The following is a 19,077-nucleotide window of genomic DNA, read 5'->3' as shown; positions in this document are numbered from 1 at the left end:
TTAAATAATCTGGCGTTTCAAATGCCGAACGCAAATTCACGAGCTATTACACTCAACTTATCGAGAGATCGTAATACTGTTAACAAACAAGATTTAAACCAATACCATATAATGAATTCTTAATCACCCAATTTTATACTCTCGTCGTCTTTTTTCTTGTTCTTTTTTCATTTGTTTAACTATACTGTTTACTGCCAAAGAAAACAAAAACAAAAAAGAAAGCAACATAGAGAGAAAAAAAAGTGGATAGGGAGGGCGCGCTTGCCTCTTGGACAACTCCTTCACAGAGAGAATTGCACGAGTCGCATCTTGAATGTCAAACGAGGCTGCTTGCTGCGTTTCTCCCCCGAGCGCTGCGCGGCGCACGCAGGAACGTGGTACCCTCGAGGCCGGCGACACTGTCACCTAAACGATCGTACGTGCCAAGAGCTTTATACTCCTTGTCCTCCCGCGCGAAGCCAGTTCTATCTTATCTTTGATTTGGTTTGCTTATTCCCCGCTGCTCGAGTACTTACTCTTTTACTCCCGCACCGACTCCGAGCCGAGCTTTACCGGGATTTCCAGAGAGCTTCCCCGAGTTCCTTTCACTTTGCAAGAGACTATAATAATGCAGTGCAGCGTGAGCGTGTGCGATAGCTTTGCTTGTTCGCGGATCATTTTAATTTCCTGCGTACGATTGTGTAAGTGATAAGCTTGCGGCACGACTAAATACGTCTTTATCGATAGGCGACCGAAAAGTTTGTTTACGGTAGAGCGAGATACACATAGACATACACAATTCTATGCGTCTTTTTGAATGCGAGGAGTATTTTCGAAATGTTATCGATCACGTAGAATCAATTTTTTTTTTTTCATATTTTCACGAATAAAAAGAAAAATCTTTTTTATACAGGAAAATAGGTGGTATAAGGCGGAGGCAATAGACATTAATAACAAGCAAACCACACACACGCGTCATTGTGTCGTGTTACTTTTTCCCACCGTTGAAATGTTTCGTATCGCATTGAGCCGGAAAATGCGAGAAAATGAACGAGATATGGAATTGCATTTTCCCTCGTATACTTCTGGCATCGCGCGCCCGCGCTAGATCTATAGCAATTCTTCTGTTTCACTTTTTGCGAGTCAATGCCTCGGGGGGGTTTTCATTCGAGCTGGTGACACAACTGGTAGTATCGCGCGTTGACTTCAATCATCTCAGGCGTCTCTCAAAAATATTGTTTATGATTCACACTTTCTAATCTTATCAGACCTACATTACTTTTTTATTTGAAAAAAAAACTAACGAGTTCCAATTTTTAAATGAGAATTCTGAAGCACGGAAAACTTTACCGATGGTTTTCTTACCTACTTCTCAATTTAATGTCAAACAGATTTTGGTCCGGCAGTTATGCAGTCAACTTTCAATTGTACTTACGGCAAAAGTTGATTCGAGTCGTGCTCGGTCACATGAACTCACCTGAAACAGAGAAAAAAATCAAGCGATGGTTAGTAAAGTCCATCGATCGGTCGTTTTTTTATATCAGTTCGCGACTGACAGCTCATGTCGAGCGAATACATAGAGTGAATAAGGAGCAGAGCGAGTGCGAGAGAGTAGAACGCGGGCACAAACGTCTCGCTGGCGCTGCTGTTGCTGCAGCGCTCGAGTATAACGACATTAATCAATTAGTTTGTCAAGCCCCGAGCAAACAAACGACGAGAGCGAGAGAGTCGGGCTTCTCGGGTACCCTTGAGACGAAACACGACGATGAAGAGAATCGTCAAACTCGTGTTACCGCGCCGCACCGCCACGCCGTCTAGCGTGGCACCTACATTTACATACTGATTAGCATATATTCTCTCGATCTCTTCTCCCTTTCCTCGAGCTCAGCAGCCGCGCGCTGATGCTTTCGATTCGAGTGTGCGGTATACTACGACGACGACGATGGTGGTGGCTGCGCTGCTGCTTCTACGCGCTGAAAGCAATCTAGGCGATAGCTTCTCACTCCTCGAGCGCGCGGAGCGAGGCACGCGCGCGCCGCGTGGTGTAATGCACATTCAATGCGATCGAATTGCATATTTTATTATATCCGGGGGTGAACGAGAGCCGAGGTACATAGGTGCCATCGTCGCCACCTATCCTATCTACCCGAACTTGCGTGGCTATATGTACGCGCTGTACGCTTGCTTTTTCGCCTTCGAACTTACAAGCAGCAGCGACGTACCGTATAGATATACCTGCATTCTGTATTTTAAAATTTAATTAGCGGGTTAGAGCGATGCAAGCGAACAGGAGCAGCAGCTGCAACTGCTTTTGACACGAAACTTGGCAATCGCGAGGGCTCGATTCGGCCATATAGCGCCAGCAGCGGTGCTGGCCACAACATAGCTTCGTCAAAGGGCGAGCGCCGAGGTTTCGCGCAAAAGTACACATCGAGCTCGTCTGGATGCGCGTGGCTACGTCGAGTTCAACCCAGCTTGGAGCTGTTTCAAGTACGCGATATTACGTCCGATCGAGCGTGAGTCTCAGCAGCGTGAGCAAAACTCGAGGAAGCAGTTATGGAGCTTGAAAAGATCCCCGCGACGAGCTGCTCGTGCGCATCGCTTGAAAGAAATTAATTTCCAATGTAAAAAACTTAGTCTGTGAGCTGGCGTGGAAGAGTGGCTGTGCTAAAAAAAGGGGGGGGCCCATGATGATGAACACGCTGCTGCGTCGGCAAGACGCCGTAGCACGATGACGAGAGTTGCTACCACCGCTGCTGCTGCTGCTGCTACGCTGCTAATAAACGCATCCACTTGTTTCGCTCACAACGCAGTCATATAGGTATACGTGTACGCGATGCATACTGCACTGCACAGTGCACACACACATACACACTGCAGCACGCGATGAGCGGCGCGAGCGCGCTTCAAAACTCGAGCCCTCTCGTTCCCGCGTCCCGCGGGTATAATTAAAAAGTAGAAATAATCCACACCACGCGACGACGACGACGACGACGACGTCTGGAAATGTAGGTCGAGGGAGAAATCGTTAGTAAGCTGACAGTCTTTATCACTTTTCGCGGCACAGAGGCACAATTTTTGCTCTCGCACAAACCTCGCTGCTGCCATGCACATCGCGCAATAAGTTGAGATTTTCGAAGCTTCCGTCTTCTATCGCCACAACGGGAAAGGCATGAGCGTGGCGGTATTAACATTTTTTTCTCCGACATTACGATGAATCGATAGAGGCATGTGAATGGAAAAATTTTGTAAAGATCCAGTCATTTTCCGCAATCATTCAGAATGTTTCGATCGTAATAAAATTAATTGTAATGGCAAAACTTGGTACGTCTGACCAAATTTTGAGTAAAACTACTAATTGTATCAAAGTCTAAATTATATTTTTAACTTTTTATGATATATATTTAATTAAATAAGCTCAATTTTTGAAAAAATTTGAGCTTGGTGTTTTAGCAACATGCTAGGCATTTCACCCGCATTTTTGCAACATCAAAGGCATCCATGTTTTGTAATTTAACAAGATAAAAAATAAAATGCTGGCAAGAAAAATCATCACAGGACTATTCAATTTCGACTAACGTTTTATCCATCGCAGATCTAATCGGTAAAAAGAGAATACAACATCTTGATTAAAATAATGTAAATATAGATTTACAAAAGATAACACTATACCGTCAAAAGATGCGACATTCATTTTAATTTTAGATGCTAAAAAAGACCGCATGCAGGTAAACAATCTCTTTCTCTTGTGTGAGACTCTCTTTCCTTTGAAAACAAATTCCGCGTGAGACTTTAATGATGATTTTTAAGAAGTTCGCGCGTAGCAAAAGAAAGAGAGCGCATCCATAAAACAAGAAGCCCGGCATCAGAGTGTTTTTCTCCTCAGCTGTATGAGCTGACAAGAAAAAAGAGAAGAGAGAAAATTCACGCGATATCGCGGGAGGTGCTAGATGTAGGTCACTTCTCTCTCTTTTCTCTCCCAAGGCAAAAGTGTATATACACGTACACACACGACCACATACTCGCGTGTGTGTATCGATGTAGTTGCCAGTTGCCTAGAGCCGCCTTATGGATAGACCGCTCGAAATAATTCAACGACCGATCGATGCCTCTACCTGACTTAAAATAACATTTGCTGCTCTCGAGCTAACAGAGAGAGAGCTACCCCAGCGGGCGGCGACTCTCTTGCAGCGATGCCACATCTTAGTCGTCGTCGTCGTCACCGACTGAGGGAAAATTCGAATCAGAACAAGCTGCTCTGCTGGCTAAACCGGCGCTGTCACGAGCTTCTCGCGAGTAATGCAACTAAAAGAAAGTGTAATTTTAATTTCTCTCGCTCGAAGAGAGAGACAGATGAAACGCCCGAGAGCGCTTGTAGGAGCTGCTGTGACAATGAGGGTAGCGTCGCGTTGCCACCGTTTGTACATATAAAGGGCTTGTGTTTCGTCAAGTAAGACAAGGCCGCGGCTTTGAAATTAGCCATGACACAACATGAAAGAGATAAAGACGCGATCTGGGACTAAAACTGGTGCATTACGTGCAATGCGCTGCTCAAAGGAATAAAAGAAAAGCCAACGAAGCGTCGTCGTCGGCCGCTTTCCCTGAAATTACGTTACTACTGCTGCTGCTGCCGCTGCTGCTGCTGGTTCTTCGCGTTATATACTGCCGCTGTGTATACGTCTCTTGACAGCAGAATAGCAACTTCGCACGTTATAGAGCGCAGTCGCTCGACGTTTTGCTGAGTAGTATACAAGCAACTGCGGATTCTGAAGGCATCACGCGACGAGCTTGCTCACGAGAGAAGTGACTTGAGCGCAGCAGCAGCAGCAGCTATTTTGTCAGCCTTTGTTAATTGTCACAATTCGCTTGAATATACTTAACCTTTCGTTTCTAAGGAGCTGCGTTTGCAAGAAGAGATAGAAACCGAGTTTATGCGACGTAGAGATGTCCGGTACGCGGGGATTTCTGAAGCCAAACGCGATCGTATAATGCTCGAATGAAAACGCAGGTGTAAACTTCCGCGGGATTCCGAATGCATATACGTGTTTATTACATTTCACGCTTGACCTCGACACGATTCCAACAAAAAGCTCTTAATTTGCAAAATATTATCGGGTATGGGCGAATTTGTTAGATCATATATTCGAACCGCTATACACCGCGTGTACGCGTAGGTTCGGTGTACATATTTGCCCGCGAGTCAGCGGGGGGGAATAATGTTGCGTATGTGTGTGCGCGCGTGTGTACGCGTATAGTGTTTGTGCGCGATCGAGAGAGGAGCCGCAGCCGCTGCGGAGGCCTGCGGGGGTACAACTACTACTGCCGCTTACAAACCACGATAACGAATGTCATTGTCTATCGAAATAATAATCAAGCCGTTTGTACGGCACATTGGTGCATGACGCCATACGCGCACTGTGCAGGCACACACACACACACACACGCATAGAGCGCTAGAAATTCTCGAATGCCTCACTTTCCATGAATATTCAATCAGTTTCCGATACACACGGATACAACGCGGATACACACGAATGAGAGAGAGAGAAAGGTTCTCTAGGTACAGCGGGGGCAAATATATACAGAGAATCGAGCGATGCCACGCGCTCTGTGTGTCGCGATGTTGTTGTTATACCTCGCTGTTGTTGTAGTTGTTGTCTCAATAAGGCCTGGGCGCTGGACGCAGAAAAAAAGGATGAGGAGGAGGAGGAGAACGAATGAATCTCTTTTTGGATGCTGTAAAATGCTTTATGCGTGTTTCACGTCATGCGGGTGGTGCTGCTGCACACTCGAGCAGGCACGCATGTACGCACGCAGAGCAGCGAGAGCTTCGAGTGACAATGATGATAACGATATGGCCGAGTGATGGATGTTCGAAAGATTTGCACAGAGCCGCGCGGCCAGCTATAAATCCTATGCTAATTGACGTTCCTGCGGCTGAGGATCAGCGCGTAACGCGCAGCGGCGGCGTTTCGCGGACTATCGTGTCGCATGCGCGCGCGGGCCTGTCCTTTCCAAGCTAGTCTTTCCAAATCCGATGGCAATCTTCTTTTCAATCCACACGAGTTTACGAAAATGTCAAACCGAGAGGCAGACTCTCCAAGCACAAGCTTTGCCGTAGTATGGCTATTGGATTCGAACTACTACATTGACAAGCTCTGTGATGCGATATGGTCTGCGATGTGTATTTTTCTTTCCATATTTTTTCCTCTTTTTTTTATGCATTTTGTGTATTCACGAATTATCGAATTGTCAAGAATTCATATTTCCCTAAAAGACAGCGCGAGAGACCCGCTTTCGAGCTTTTGAATAAGTGGGATTATGAAAATACGATTTTGTAACCGGCGTGCGGTGCGGCAGCGTAGTGGTACGGCGTGTTGCTGCTGCTGCCGCTGCCGCGAGCTCGGCGAGAGAATAATCGGCCTAAAAACTTTTCCGGCATAATAATCGTATACTCTCGTGCGGGCTTGCAAGCGAAAAGTTTTGCAGAAAACTATAGCAATGTACGCAAACCGACCTAATTTCGCGTCTGAAGAGCGGAAGGGCTGCTGCTGCTGCAAAAGCGGTAACTGTGGAGCTGCGGCGCGCGTTAGCGTAGCTGCCGACGAGCCGCTAGCTGCGGTGGCGCCAGCACAGTAACCCCGCAGCAGCAGCCGCTCTCGCACACAGTAAAGCCTCGCACAATGGGATAGATATGCAACTTTACCCTTCTTGATGAATATTTGCAATCTTTTTGTTTTCTCTTCTGCGTGCCGAGAAAAAAAAACCTCGCGAGTCTCGTTGAAGAGTGCTGCAGCAGCGGCGCACTCGGCTGGTCTAACGATGAACTGCGCCTACTACTCTGTATGCGCGCCAAAGGAATATTCGCGCGCGCTGTCTGCCAAAACGGATTGAAAAGTCGAAAAATAAAATTAAGTTGAAGATCGCAATAGTGCTGTGTGTATTTAAAGAAAAGCTCGAAAAGTGCCGGAAATTGGATGCACAAGCACACTTGGTAATTTTCACGTTTCATGATTATCGTGAATCATTTTTTCGAGATCAAAGTTACTAGTACCGCGTAATCGGAAAATTTCGATTCTTCGTATACGTTGTATTTGCGTATTGATTCACTGGCTCGCGATGTCCTGTAAATTAGTCGAAAAAGCCATTCGATAATTACGCTGTGTTGGCAGTTAAAATCCATGCTAAAAATTTAGCGTGCATTTTTTAAGCTGTACATTAGCGCTCGTCGTCGTCGGCGTACAAGCGCGCGCGCGAAACGGAAACTTTTATTAGCATTAGTTTGCTGCACTCTCCGTTGCCCCCCAGTTCGTTCGATTTATCTTTATTTCAAAGCCAGTACGTATATAATAGCTTGCGACTTTGCATTTGTTTACGATTAAAGTGGATAAGGCACAAGTTGTGCAATTATTGTAGCGGTGAAAGTACAAGTACGAATAATCGATGAAAATTCAATGCTTTTTTTCACAAAATATTGTCTTTTGGTATTTCTCGTTTGACGATTTTTTTTCTTTTAACTCCCAAACATGATTTAAAGGTCTCGTATCGTACGAAACTTTTTCGGTATAGAAAAAATATAAACTACATATATTCGTAAAGGTCATAAAAACCATTTCTCACTTTTATTTCGATGTAATAACATCAAAAATGTATTACAAAAAACATTTTTTTCATTCAATTTGTATTTTACGTTTCAATTCAGCTGACATTTTTTTGTATTTACAAAAAAAAGGTCGTGATGAGCTTTTGCATTCTTTTTGAAATAAAACAAAGTTTTATTCCCTTACCATTTATACATAAAAATAGGATCGATCATTTTTTTATGAGTAAGCTCTAAGCTAATGTATTTTCAGCGGTTTTTTGACTCGTACAGCGTAACAGTTTTATTTCGCACAAATTTGATTATAATTGATTTATCACGAACTAAAACGGACTCAACTCTATGCTCTTGGCTATAGTACGCTCCGCAAGGCAAAATCGTTCGTTCGAATTTTCATCAATGTTAAAGTCTCGCACTGATAAGATAAATTTTCGGAGAGTCAAAGATTGACTTTGAGTGCGCGCCGAATCTGCAGGCAAGGAGCGTGCAACCTTGCTACACGAATTAATTAATCTAGCGCAGAGAGAGAGAGAGAGAGAGTTGAGCGAGTCTTTCCTCGCAGCTAGCTAGCTCCTGCCGTGTACCGTTGACACACAGAGCTCGCGCGCGAAGCTCAACTTTTCGGTGTGAATTAAAAGCGAGCGCGATGAAGTGCGGCAGCGCGACGGGGAGCACGAGACGCGCAAAATCGCCTCAAGAAATTATAGTTCCGAGATATAATATGTCGCGCGCGAGCGCGAAGTTGATCGGCCGATGATTCGTACAAGTTTGAAATTTATGAAAAAAGACGTCGGCTTTGCACGTCGTCTCACTAGAATCGCAGAAACTCCGGAGAGTGCTGCGAACAGCGTAATATACATGCACACACAGACGAGCTCGCTCTCTCGCGCGAGCGCATAAGTATCAAAGTAGTAGTGAATTCGAAGAATCGTAAATCTCTAATCGGAGTGCTATAGCGAACTCCTCGCTCGAGCTGCGCCTTGGGGCCTTGCGCGCCGGCGAGTGTCGGAGGAATTACCTCGGTAGGATCGAGTCAGCCCCGACTCTCCATTAGATCGTCGCCTGGGAGGGAATGTATTTCATTATTCAGCGCGGATCCAGAAGTGCCGCGCGAGTCCTCACTGTGGAGCTGTATAGCCGACTGCCGACTGCAGGTTATACGTATATTGCTCGCTCTCGAGTGTGTATAGGTGCAGTGCAGGTATGTGTATGTGTGCCAGTACTATACGTGAGTGCACGAGCTCGATGTGTTGCTGCTGCTTTGCTACGCTTATAAGCTTGCGACTGCTTTATTCATGCGCAAAGAGGTGTTGCGACCGAAGCGTTGCGGTCAAAACGTGCCTCGTCAAATTCATCCAACAACTGCCATTGAATATTTCAACTAATTTCCTACTACTCCCAAAGTTATGATGCCATTTCTATTACCACTCAAATTCCGCACAGGCGGCAGCAGCAGCAGCAGCAAAAAATATGCTAATATAAACTCGAATCCTATTAGACGCGTGCGATGATTGAAGGTATTTGGTCGCGCGCTATTGATTCGATCGCGCCGCGCGTTCTTCGAATGCGAGCCGGCGCGCGGTTCAATTGATTCTCGCGTTCTCTATCGCTAAATAAAAAAAAAAAAGAACCCCGAACCCAAAGAGAGCAAAATAAAAATATAGACTTTTAAAAGCTCTCGCTCGTCGATACGATCGACGAGTAGGAGAGAGCACTTACTCACGCTCGCACGCACCGCTGACTCTTTGCGATGGTGATCTGCAGGCGTTAAGCTCGACCTAAGCTTATGTATCTCAAGAGGTAGTCTGCGCACGCTGCACTCGGTATAATAATTTCAAGTAGCTCTATTTCGCGAACTGAAATTCCGTTATTATAGCGCGAGGCAGAAGTAGCAGCGGCATTGATAGGCGAGATCGGTTTATATCATCAGTCGAATGCGCTTTGAAAGTCCTCGAAATTATATCCAAGACGAGAGTGACGTCTTTTATTGGATTATTTTCGATATATAGCTATATTGTTTGTGCCACTCTTTCATTTCAAAAATAGCGGCAGCCAACAGCAGCAGCCGCGAGGCAATTTCATCGAGGAGGGGGGGGGGGGGGGGGNTCGTGGCCCGGGGAGAATAAAATAAAAAAAAAAAAACAAAAAAGGCAAAGGAACGCGCGCGTGCGCGGCCACACGTAACTACGCGCGGCGAGAGAGCAGCAAGCCAGAAAGCAAAGCAAAACAAGTTGAACCGCAACAGGGAGGAGGAAATTTTTTCCTCCTCTCGTGGCGAGCAGCGAGCGAGAGAGAAAAAAAAGTTGGACAAGAGGGACGAGGGTTGTGTGTTGTTGGCTGCTTGCTTGCGCTCGGGAAGCTATAAATTATCCCAGGCGCTGTTATCCAAAGCGCGCGGCGCTCGCTTAATGCGCGCAATGAGAGCAGCAGCAGCAGCGGCGGCGGCGGCTCGCGTGGGAAAATCGCCCCGCGCGCACGCATATCAGCTCGTGCTGGCCGCGATAACGAGGCCCGAGCACGTACACTATCTCGCGGTCGGGTGCGTAGGAAAAAAATCTCAACTTATAATAAAGCGAGCTACACAATGTAAAGCTGATCACGAAGCAATTAATATAAGAAGTATTTTTGAACTTGTAGCTTGGGCGATATCCGATTCTTTTTTCCAGACGCGTATAAGTTGCATCGATACTTATATACGAGCTCCAGCTACGAGAAAGAGCGAGAGACTATCGGTGAGAGGAGCTTCGCGCGCTAAACAACGTGTACTCTACGAGTCTGAGCTTTACCGTATACGACGCGTACGCGAGTCTCATTGTTGCGTGTGCGAGCGCCCGAGCCTCGCTAAAAGCGCACTCGAGGCCCTTGCCGCACGCGAGAGAGAGAGAGAGAAAGAGTCGAGTCGTTCTTTTCTGCGCGCTGACGCTTTTGCTTTTGCGCGCTTTATACCTCCGTCTCCCTCTCTCGCTCCCATCCTTTTCCGTGCTCGTGTGTATAGACCACCTTGTTGCTTCGAAGCTTCGAGGAGCTTTTTTCCTAGCAAGCTCTCTCTTTCATTCAAATGCGCGTATAAAGGTATCTACGCGATACCACTAGCGCGCGACTACTGCCGCACGTAGTGTATACGGTTTTGTCTGCGAAGCGAGAACACGATAGCTCGTTATCCGCGCGACCACCGACGGGTTAACGTACGTCTTACAGGCATATAGCCATTATTGACGCTATAATTTCATATATACAATACGAAGGGTAAAACGGTGTGCAATTGTGTAACAATCGGCGGCCTGTAGTGAATTTAGGTGTTTATACCTGTCTCTGTGCGTATACAGCATGTACACACGAACGAACGATCACCTCTGTTTCTGCGCGATATTCGCCCCGTTGCAAATGAACGTTAACATTAAGCATTCTGAGCGCGCGTACCCGACAAGTTCAGTAACAGTGTGCAGTTGCAGCAGCAGCAGCCGCATGAGCGTTAGTCGATGCGGCACGTGCGTTGTTGCACTGTGCCCTGCCCTATACTATATAGAGATAGACGCGTCGTTGCGAACCCATCATCGGGCCATTATCCCATAGCTGCACCGGTGCAGCAGCAGTAGTGCTCTTGATTATTACCTTAATTTTGCTATTGATTCACGGCTAATAGAGAAAGCGAGTTTTGAAAAATGCGTACTAGCTGCTGTTGCTGCTGCTGCTGCTCTTGACTAATGGACGCAAGCCGTTTCAAATGCTCGGAGCCGAGAGTTGTAGTGTTTAGTGCGTAGCTGTAATCTAGAAGCGGACTATAGTATAAGCGCAGAGAGCTGTGCAGTGGCTGAACTAGCGCTGTATAGGCTTTTTTAATTTTTCGAGATGCTTCTTCGTGCTTTACTTTTTTCTTGTATACTTTATTCCAATAAATGCGTAAATGCACTTATTTATAATATTTATTCGTATCGGTTACCAAGTGGACTTTCTGCTCGACTCTTGAGAGCCACGTGCGCGCAGCGCGTAATTTATCAGACAAATACTATCTGTATATATCCTAAATGCGCGCAAGTACGTAGAAACCTACTCGAGCCAATCTCTCGAAAAGCAGACCCTCGCAGAAGTTACATTCGAATTGAGATCTGGCCTCAAGTTAAAGCTAAATCTGTCCCACATTCCCTAACTAATTGGAATAGTTTATACGCTCGTGTTTTTTTAGTTCGCGCGCGCGCGCGTACGCATCGATCTTATAATCCACAGAATCCTGCCCATGGGCAGAATACGTAGTCATCGAACTCCGCGTACGAGCGGCAAGCATAATATAAGCGTGCGTTGTAGAAGAGTCCACGGCAAAATGTCACGCTATAACGCGCTGGTGTGCATATATAAATCTCGGAGCGGCGCGCTAGTAATATAGGCGCCATCGTTATCGCATTATTGCAAGAGTCGATAAAGCCGCTGCCGCCGGCTCGCGCGTTTTGCGACGTTGCCCATTAAAATCTGAATTCCGTCGCTTGCCTGCCATTGTAATATCGCATGCACAATTACAGAGTCAAAAGAGTGTCGTAAAATTTAATTATGATATTGATATTTTTCTCTGATATCACTCGGGTAGCAGCAGCAGTGCAGGCAGAGGAGTTTCTCATTCTATACACCTTTTCGACCTCTCACTCCCTTTTCCTATAATACCCTGCGCCTCGTACGTTCCGATACGACACTCATGGGAAATTCGCATTATAACTCAAGCTAACTGTCCCGCGCGCGCGCTCTCTCTCGCTCGCTCGCCGTGTTCACTCGACTTCGACACATTCATATTTTATTACTGCCACATATATTATGATGAGCGCATGTTAAAACTTGATGGTGGAATTTTATCGAATTACAGAAAAACCATGAAGACTCTCTAGTGTTCAGCATCTTACTTCGCGACTATATATGAAACGACAAGAATATATTTAGTTTCGGAGTCAATTGGAGCATCAGACATTAACGCGTACTTGAAAAATTAAATATGCAGTTATAAAGAATTAAAAGCGAAGCCGATATAGATAGACAGGCAGTGTCTGCAGTGGAAAAAAATAAAAATGAAAATACAGTAAATAAAAAAACGTAATTTATGTATATAGATCGTTCGACTGTGATTTTCATATTTTAAATGGCACATTTTTATGCGAATGCCATTCGAGCTCGAATATGAAAAATGTCGGCGGGGGCGAAGCTCGCGACTCGCGAGAAGATACTGCTTGTTCGGTCATATTTGGAGCGGAGGCGCGCAAAATGAAATGGAAGCGCATAACAGAATGCAGCTTAAAGTGCGAAAATTAAGGGGTGCGAGTCGAGGGTGGCTCTGGTGCGTTCGGGGGGCTGTTCGGTTTGAGGCCGGCGCAGGTGTGCGGCTTGCCGCAGCAGTGGCAGCTGGAATTAATCACCATGATAAATAATAATAACTGCAACATGTATGCGTGTATATGCGTGAACGTATATAAAGCTCCCGGCCCGCGCCAGTATGCGCGCGCGAGCATAAACAGTGCGTGTATACGCGTTTACGCGTGCGCGCTACACCCTCAATTTTCAACTCGAGCGAGCTCGACATTTTGACTTTTCGATTCGTTAAAAGACCGGAAGAGATCCCTCGCAATTCGATCATTTTTTTTTTCGTTTTATACTCGCGACGCCACCCGCGCGCGTACCGTGAAAACATCTTTTCTTCTAGCAACAATAAAATATATATCCCAGTGGCAGAAATGAGAAAAGTTCAAGCACCATTAATTATATTGGCAGCTAAGGCTCGCTCTCGTAAAGCACAAAGCTCACTTCGAGTGACTCCAATAGAGACATTTCAACAAATAAACTTGAGAAAACTTTTTGCAATGATGGTCTGCACAGTGTACAACGATAATAAGAAATGTCAGCGACCAGCCAGTGGAGCTAGAAGTATTCTGTGATGATTTCGAACTAGCCACCGGTAGTTCTTGAAAAGCTCAAATTTTCAGTTGTAGCTAGACTTTGGCAAGAATAATTAACTCTCCGCCTTTAGGCATAATTTCTTATGAACGTCTGATTGAATGCAATTTTTCGGAAAATATGTTTATACTATTTTCTAAAAATTTAATTTAAAACGATAAACAACCGCATTTTCCTTTTACATATTTTATTTTTTATTTTTTTCAATTTTCTCGGGCAGATTATTTCAAGAAATAAATTTTTTTTAACAACACAACAATTTCCTACACGCGAACGCCTTGAATTTTTGATACATCCTTTATATATGATATATAATACAAGAGCATCAACAGTGCCAAGGGAATTTTCGTCTCTCGGAATTTCTATCGGACGATATGCCAAGGCAGTCTCGCAGTGCACATACACTTTTGTGTATCTATTGTATAAACTGGTTTAGTAATGTGTGTGCGTGTGGTACGTACACAGGCACAAGCGACGATTCTGAAAAATAGCATACCTGCTGTTTGGATTGTAAAAATAAATCCAACAAAACAACTAAAGAAAACGGGGAGCTATCCTTTAGAAAACTTGAAAAAACATTTTTGTGATCCCCGGTACTGTATAATAAGTAGTAGTGAGTTTACCTAAAAATGCGACAAGAAAATGTATTCACGTGTTTTCTTATTAAGTATAACTTTATCAGATTGTTTTCTGGCATATTTATCCCTGTCAGGAAAAGAACGGTTAGATTTATTGTACGATAATGCTTCTCACAAAAAATAAGGAGAAGCAAAATTATTTTTATTGCATTCATAGATTCACGCGAATAAACAGTGCAAATAGCTACCGATTTGTAACAGGGAGTTCTTGGATTTTATTTTCTAAACAAATGCTATCCAGAGGGCAAAATAACAATAAATTGAATATTTAGCAGCAGCAAAAGTCTTTCGATTTAGATTTACAAGCACGTGCGTTGCGTTGAGCACCTACCAAATTGAACTGTAGGCAGCAAATGGAGACGTCAAGAAAGTGGACTCTTGCAGGATTGATGGGAAAAGTGTCCCGTCAGTAAAGAATAGCAATCGTTTACTTTTTTTCATACTTTTTTCTCGCTCTTTTTTATGCTTATCCTCCTCGCAAAACAATTTTCAAATTTTATAACTAATGCGTTGTTGATACTCTGAGGATTTAGTCAAATTTATATTTCAACGACAAAATTGGCACGTTATGTTAATCCTCGCAGTTAACGCATTGAGATTTTTGGATGAAAAAAAAAGATAAAAAATTAAAATGAATTTCGAAATAATACTGAAAATTTTCAATATAGATGCAAAGAAATAAAAAAAAAGGTGGATGAATAAAATAATCCAGTCTAACGGGTTAGCTGCTGCTCGCTATATACGCATACGCACACAGCAGCAAGCATCAACCAAACGGAGCTTTGACGCGACAAGCTTACGAGCAACGACGAGAAAAATGCAAAATCCAATATTTGGTAGGCGCTATCCGGTTTACTCACGGAATAACGCTTCTAATAATTCACGATCGATACAGGTATCCCGGAGTACAGTCGTTGCATATAGTCAGCGAACAATTTAGGTAGATTATTTATCGGCAGTCGCCCGCGCGCGCGCGCGCCCGGCATATTTACCTTCTCCCTGCAGCTGATGCAGGATCATCGCTCGGAGGCTGATCGCATAACCAACAGCGAGGCCAGCACGACGCATGCCATTGCCGCCTGCTTCAAGCTTCGTTTTCCCAAGCGAAAATGACTTTTGCCCCCGAAACTCTATATGTATATAACGCCTGGACCAATATAGCCGCGGCACGCATACATTATTTTATTGCATTATTTCGTTACGCTATAGGACTACGTCAGCATTGTTAAGGGAATTTTTTTTTCAATTTGACAATTCGTACCACGTACGATCTCTATATCGAGAAATTTTTCTGAGCAGACTAACCTTAGCAAATCGTTCCTGCGTATCAAGAATCTCGATGAACAATTTCAATTTGTCCTCGTCGATCTTGAATCCATTTTTGTGAGCGTTCAGTAATTGTTGTATCACTTGGGCGGTACTCAATAAACTCGTAGGAGTCGATGCTGGCGTCGATATTCTCGTACTGCTGCCAGTACTACTGACATTGCCGGACGACGATCCATGCAAGTGAGTGCAGCCAAGAAACAACGGATTACCATTGGGCGAGACACCGCAGTTGAACGGTTTGAAGGGCAGACCGTGAAAAGTTGGACTCGGCCTGGGCCCATTCGTCCTCATCAAGCTCTGAGCCGACGGTAACGATTGCCGCCTCGTGATGTGATTCTCTCGCATTTGTGCGGCTTGAGCTTGCTGCAGCGACGTCGACTTCAGTTGATAGTCGCTCGAAGCCGAGGGCAGAGAACGATAGCCAGAATCCGAGGGCGAGGACGATATCGCCAAGGACGAGACTCCGTTGCATTGAGGACTGCTCGCTATACTGTGCGGTCTTGTTTTCAACGATGCGCCACAGCTCCAGGTATTGGAATTACTCGTAGCAATTAGGGTATGGTCTTTGCTCGTAGGTGTGGGTGATTGGGGGCAATGTAATGGGAGGGTTGTGGAGTAGGCCTTACGAGCCACGGGTTGATGTGGCACCAAGCCTGCTGCTGCTGAGGTGCTGCTGCTGCTGCTGCTGTCCCATGGTGCATGCTCACCAGTACTCCAAGCTGCTGCTGGTGTGGTTGCCGTTGCTGCGGCATTTCCATACAGTTGCTGAGACTGTGTACCATTTGATGCGACTGAACATACTGATGACGTTGTTGAAGAACACGTTGTTGATGAGGAGGCAGAAGGGGAACAAGACGGTGAGGTGGCGGAATTAATGATTGCGGCTGTTGCAAACGAGGAGCCTGATGGTCCACCGATTGTAGAAATTGTTGCTGCTGTTGTCGGGTTTGCGTTTGCACGGGGTCGTCTGGGCACGCAATGATCTCCATTGCGCAGCGATTGTGATGCTGCTGCTGGTGAGGTAGCGCTGCTACGAATGCGGACTGGTCCGGCCAGGCTAGGTATCGCATCGAGCAATTGTTGCTGCTGTTGGGGTTTCGACTCGGGATGGACATCGATGTATCGCTTGTGTTTTTGGAGTGCGGGGGAGACGTTTGTCTCTGGGAAATTTGATGAGGAACACAAGCCATTGAGTCCGGACCACGATGCTGAGCCCGGTATTGAGCATGTTGATGATGCTTTTGCTTTTGTGGCGGTGGATGCTGTAGCTGTTGGGGTTGCAGCGGCAGCTCCTGCTGTCGAAGATAATGTGTATAATGGGCTGGTATCATAAGCATTGTTGATTGAATTTGCGGAAGCAACGCTTGAACCGGTAGAAGATACTGCAGCGGTCGCTGCTGCTGATGCTGCTGATGATGAGGATGATGATGAGGATGGTGACCCACGACTTGAGGCAAAAGCTGCGGTGATCTGTTGAATCGCTGTGAGGTGGTAGGGTGGAGCGACGATATTGTGAGATCGTCTTGGGGCTGGCTGAGGCAAGCCGTTTGGTATCGTGCGTTGAACTTTGCTGCTGGCAGTGCTGACGGCAGGTATCGGGGTCGGTGGTGTGTAGAGGGAAAATCCGTTGACGTTGACGTGATTGTTGTTGCTGTTATTGTTGGAGCTGTTGATGCCGTTGGCGGATTTTCGCGTCGACTGGCCGATGCCGCCGATCGGTTGGTGACCGTGATGGTTGCCGTTGAGCTGACGCTGCTCGACGACGTGACTAATACTGTTGGGTGGATTAGCCGAGGCTGGTGTGGGTGGAGGTGGCGAATCTCTCGGGTCCTCGTGGTCACTGGAGTTGGACGACCAACTGCTGCTCGACAGAGATTGTTGCTTGGCTGACTGCTGAAGTCCCGTGAGCAGAGGTAGCACCGCCTGCAGCTGAGACTCGCTGCTTCGACTGGCTGTGCTGATGGCCGACTTGAGTCTAGATATCTGCTGATAATCGTTCTCGAGGCTTGGTCCTTTATTGAGCGATTGTAAGTGCCGATGATCGTTCAGACTGCCTCTGCCATTGACCAGATTCGAACGGTAGAAGGACGTGCCGGAGGACAGATTCAGCGTCGTGGGCTTTTGCTTCACTGCGCCGTTAGAGAACGCAACCTCGGGTTTTGGCTCGCCCATTTGCACGCGTAACGGCTCTCGCACAAAAACACGCTCTAGCGCATAAGTAACTTATGCCGCTGGCCTGAGAGAGTTGCTCTTTCACTGTAGTGTTTTCACAAAATTTAGTTTAACCGTACCTGCTTCTACCTTTTCGTAATCATGTTACACATGCGTGAATTTACGTAAACAAATCTAGTAAAATATGCAAAACGTGTTTGCGAAATAGTTGCAAGCGTGAGTCAGAGATAAGACGGTAGCAGCAAAAAAGACACTGTATTTTGCTTCTTTTGTTTTTGTTATTGTCAGTGCGGACGGTCGAGCTATGAAGGATTTATAATTCTTAGCTAGTTGTTTTGTTTAGTTTTACAATAGCTAATCAGCGGCTCTGACAATATTTTCAAATTAGTTGTCAACTCCTTTGGTATAATTGGGAGTTTTCGTGCAGTCCTGTTTGATTTACAATAAATCTTTTTAAAAATCTGAAGAAAAAATAGACCCAGTAATCTTCGGCAACAAGTCACAAAAATCTTCTTGATTCATCAACTCGATTAATCTACTCGATGCCTGGAGTAATTATCACACAACTATTTCGTCGATGTATATGAATAATTAGCACCATGTAAATATTGAATTCGTTTAATGGTTTACTCACTAAATTCTAACTCGATATTATAAAAATCTGATTATTACAAAACGTGAACGAACGATCGATCAACAAAATTTCAAAAACAACTTTTTTTCGCAAAACACTCGATTCGTCGGAATAAAAATGAATTAGTTACACGGTACTTTTCCATCGACGGCTCAAACGCGTGGTGTAACGATCACTCGATCTCGACGACGGTACGAGATATAGTTATCCGTGGGAGGAATTTTTTTTTAAAATTCAACGATACAATCGCGAGAGCAGAGAAACGTGATAGAAACGCGCACAACCCGGAGCAGCATTTTGTCGCTCACTCGTTGCTCCGGGCCGATTGGAGGTTAGTCGGTCTCTGCCGAAGCCGGAGCGCGTGCGATCCTTGCGGACAGCAGCGACTCTGCCAAGAAGACCGGTGACGAGGGAGGGCACCTGCGCGCGCGCCAGCGAAGCTCTCCTCTCTTCCCGTTCTCTCTCTCTCTGTTGCCACCTCCTCCTCTACTGGCTCACCCCTCTTGGCCAGCAGCATGAGCCGATGTACTATGAGCTTGCATTGCGCAGCATCCCAATCTCTACTACACGACACGGTGTGCAGAGCGAGAGATCGTCGGAGTGTGCGTGAGTGCGCGCGCGCCTCCGTTTGCACTGCTGTACTGCTGGCTGGCTGGCTGGGTTATACATGAAAGCGAGGTGGAAGCCAGAAGAGCGACATGCAAACGTAAAAACATAGAAGAAAGGGAAGAGGAGAAGAAGAAGAAGAGGGCTCGCTGATTTTTCTTATCGTATACCCCTAAAGAGAGTTCATTTTC

General features: G+C 45.6%; 2 protein-coding genes across 8 annotated transcripts in view; both read right to left on the bottom strand.

The window, feature by feature from the left end:
• LOC106656221 (dystrophin, isoforms A/C/F/G/H) overlaps positions 1 to 19,077 on the bottom strand; it is a 108,987-nt gene that overhangs the window by 48,781 nt on the left and 41,129 nt on the right. The window lies entirely within an intron of this gene.
• On the bottom strand, positions 1,379 to 15,789 carry LOC111694250. The gene is made up of 2 exons (XM_023461651.1): positions 15,451 to 15,789; positions 1,379 to 1,456 (listed from the first exon to the last, which is right to left on the bottom strand). Exons 1-2 carry the CDS (start codon positions 15,763 to 15,765, stop codon positions 1,394 to 1,396), a joined length of 378 nt encoding a protein of 125 aa, XP_023317419.1. The 5' UTR covers positions 15,766 to 15,789; the 3' UTR covers positions 1,379 to 1,393.

The sequence above is a fragment of the Trichogramma pretiosum genome, unplaced genomic scaffold (genome assembly GCF_000599845.2).
Source record: "Trichogramma pretiosum strain Unisexual culture from Peru unplaced genomic scaffold, Tpre_2.0 scaffold4, whole genome shotgun sequence".
NCBI lineage: Eukaryota > Metazoa > Arthropoda > Insecta > Hymenoptera > Trichogrammatidae > Trichogramma > Trichogramma pretiosum.
This window is presented reverse-complemented; position numbering and strand designations above follow the sequence as displayed.

Coding starts and splice junctions, on each gene's coding strand:
- LOC111694250 (XM_023461651.1), bottom strand. CDS start 15,765: ATGAGGACGAATGGGCCCAGGCCGAGTCCAACTTTTCACGGTCTGCCC. Junction 1,457..15,450: donor CGCAGGAACGATTTGCTAAG/GTTAGTCTGCTC, acceptor TCTCTGTTTCAG/GTGAGTTCATGTGACCGAGC.